This window comes from Corvus brachyrhynchos, unplaced genomic scaffold, assembly GCF_000691975.1.
Source record: "Corvus brachyrhynchos isolate BGI_N302 unplaced genomic scaffold, ASM69197v1 scaffold1061, whole genome shotgun sequence".
Lineage (NCBI taxonomy): Eukaryota > Metazoa > Chordata > Aves > Passeriformes > Corvidae > Corvus > Corvus brachyrhynchos.
Window position 1 is genome coordinate 78,573 of NW_008236140.1, and position 2,033 is coordinate 80,605.

General features: G+C 58.9%; 1 protein-coding gene across 1 annotated transcript in view; it reads left to right on the top strand.

Moving 5' to 3' along the window:
- Positions 1 to 1,072, top strand: part of RNF41 (ring finger protein 41) — a 15,521-nt gene extending 14,449 nt beyond the window's left edge. The window contains exon 6 of the mRNA XM_017731460.1: positions 5 to 1,072. Within this exon, the coding sequence (XP_017586949.1) occupies positions 5 to 201 (197 nt within the window). The 3' untranslated portion in view covers positions 202 to 1,072. The remainder of the gene's footprint in view (positions 1 to 4) is intronic.
- The last annotated feature ends 961 nt before the right edge of the window (positions 1,073 to 2,033 follow it).

Below are 2,033 nucleotides of genomic sequence, written 5' to 3' on the forward strand. Positions count from 1 at the left end.
CGAGCGCAACGGCCGCAGGGCCTGGCCACGCTGGAGACGCGCCAGATGAACCGGCGCTACTACGAGAACTACGTGGCCAAACGCATCCCCGGCAAGCAAGCCGTGGTGGTGATGGCCTGCGAGAACCAGCACATGGGCGAGGACATGGTGCTGGAGCCCGGCCTCGTCATGATCTTCGCTCACGGCGTGGAGGAGATCTGAGGGAATCCGCGATTCCTCCGCCTCCGTGGGTTTTTAGGGTGGCAGCTCCTCCCGCCCGTGAGGTCGCCCCGTTGAATGGACGCGTTGAAACCCCTTCCGTGTGTGCCCGTCTGGGCTCACGCCGGTCTTCAAGGAGAGAGGGAGGGAGGGACTGGTGGCTCCCACGCACTGCCAGACCCCTCGAGGGGGTCCCCCAAAATCCCGGCTCACATCCAGCTCACACCCCCTCCCCACCCCTTCCAGGACCGGGATTGCTGCCCGGCAGCTCCTCCCACAGCCGAATCTTCCCCCGCCCCCTCTGGAATTTCCACCTCGCTCTCCAACGCTTGGGTGTCCCCAAACGCTTGGGTGTCCCCAATCGGGGCGCTGCCGATGTCACCGACCCCGGGGCCGAGGCCTTGGGGACCCCGCTGTGCCCTCGCTCCGTGCATGCCCCGTCCCCTCTCCCCGGGAGCAGCCGGATCTCCCCCGGTGGGCATCTCCCACCTCGTCCCGGTGCTGCCCCGTGTTCGGTTCCGCTTTCTTCGCCCTCGGTGTTACTTTTCCAGACACTCGTGATTGTGGTTCTGTGTTTTTGTTTGTTTTGTTTTGTTTTGTTTTGGGGTTTTTTTTTGTACTTTTTTTTGTTTGTTTGTTTTGGACCTTTTCTCATTTTTACTCCCCTCTTTTATTTGATTTTTTTCCAAGTACCGTGGGCAGACGCCTCTGGCCTGGGTCCATGGGACTCGCTGGGAATTTAATTTATTTGCATTTCTTTTATCAGATTTTTTTTCTTTTGTTTTTCCTTTTTTACCGTCGTTTCTCCTCCGGTGTCGGTCCCGGCGGGAGGCAGGGATTGAAGTGATCAATAAACAGAATTCTGGTTGCTTTATCCCCTCCTTGGGGGCCTCCTCCTGCACCCCAAAACCCCCCCACCGGGGGGCTCAATCCTGGGGTAAAAACAGGTGGGTTTGGGGGTGTTCTCCCCATCCTGGGGGGATCCAGGGATTAATAAATATCACCCCTGGATGCTGCGGATCCCTCTGGGAGGGAATGGGGGTGGCTGAGGGTCCTGAGGCGGGGCTCCAGCTGTGGGGGGTCCCCCCAGCCCCAAATCCCCCAAATTGTGCTCCCCAAAAAAGATAAACGTGTCCCAGTGCTCCCACCCCTAAAAGATCCGGGATTAAAGGGGGGTCCCCGCTGTTCACACCCCGAAACAATCCAGGATTAAAGGGGGGTCCCTGCTGTTCACACCCCCAAAAGATCTGGGATTAGAGGAGGGGTCCCCGCTGTTCACACCCCAAAACGATCCAGGATTAAAGGGGGGTCCCTGCTGTTCACACCCCCAAAAGATCCGGGATTAGAGGAGGGGTCCCCGCTGTTCACACCCCGAAACGATCCAGGATTAAAGGGGGGTCCCTGCTGTTCACACCCCCAAAAGATCCGGGATTAGAGGAGGGGTCCCCGCTGTTCACACCCCCAAAACATCTGGGATTAAAGGGGTGTCCCTGCTGTTCACACCCCTAAAAAATCCGGGATTAGAGGAGGGGTCCCCGCTGTTCACACCCCCAAAAGATCTGGGATTAAAGGGGTGTCCCTGCTGTTCACACCCCAAAACGGTCCAGGATTAGGGGGGGGTCCCCGCTGTTCCCACCCCTAAAAGATCCGGGATTAAAGGGGTGTCCCTGCTGTTCACACCCCGAAAAGATCCGGGAGCAGAGGGGGTGGCCCCATTGTTCCCACCCCAAAGAGCCGGTACCGGAACAGGAGGGTCCCCACCCGTAAAAGAACCGGTACTGGAGGGGGGGCCCCGCTTCTCCCGCCCCTACCAGATACGGGGTTAAAGGGGGGGG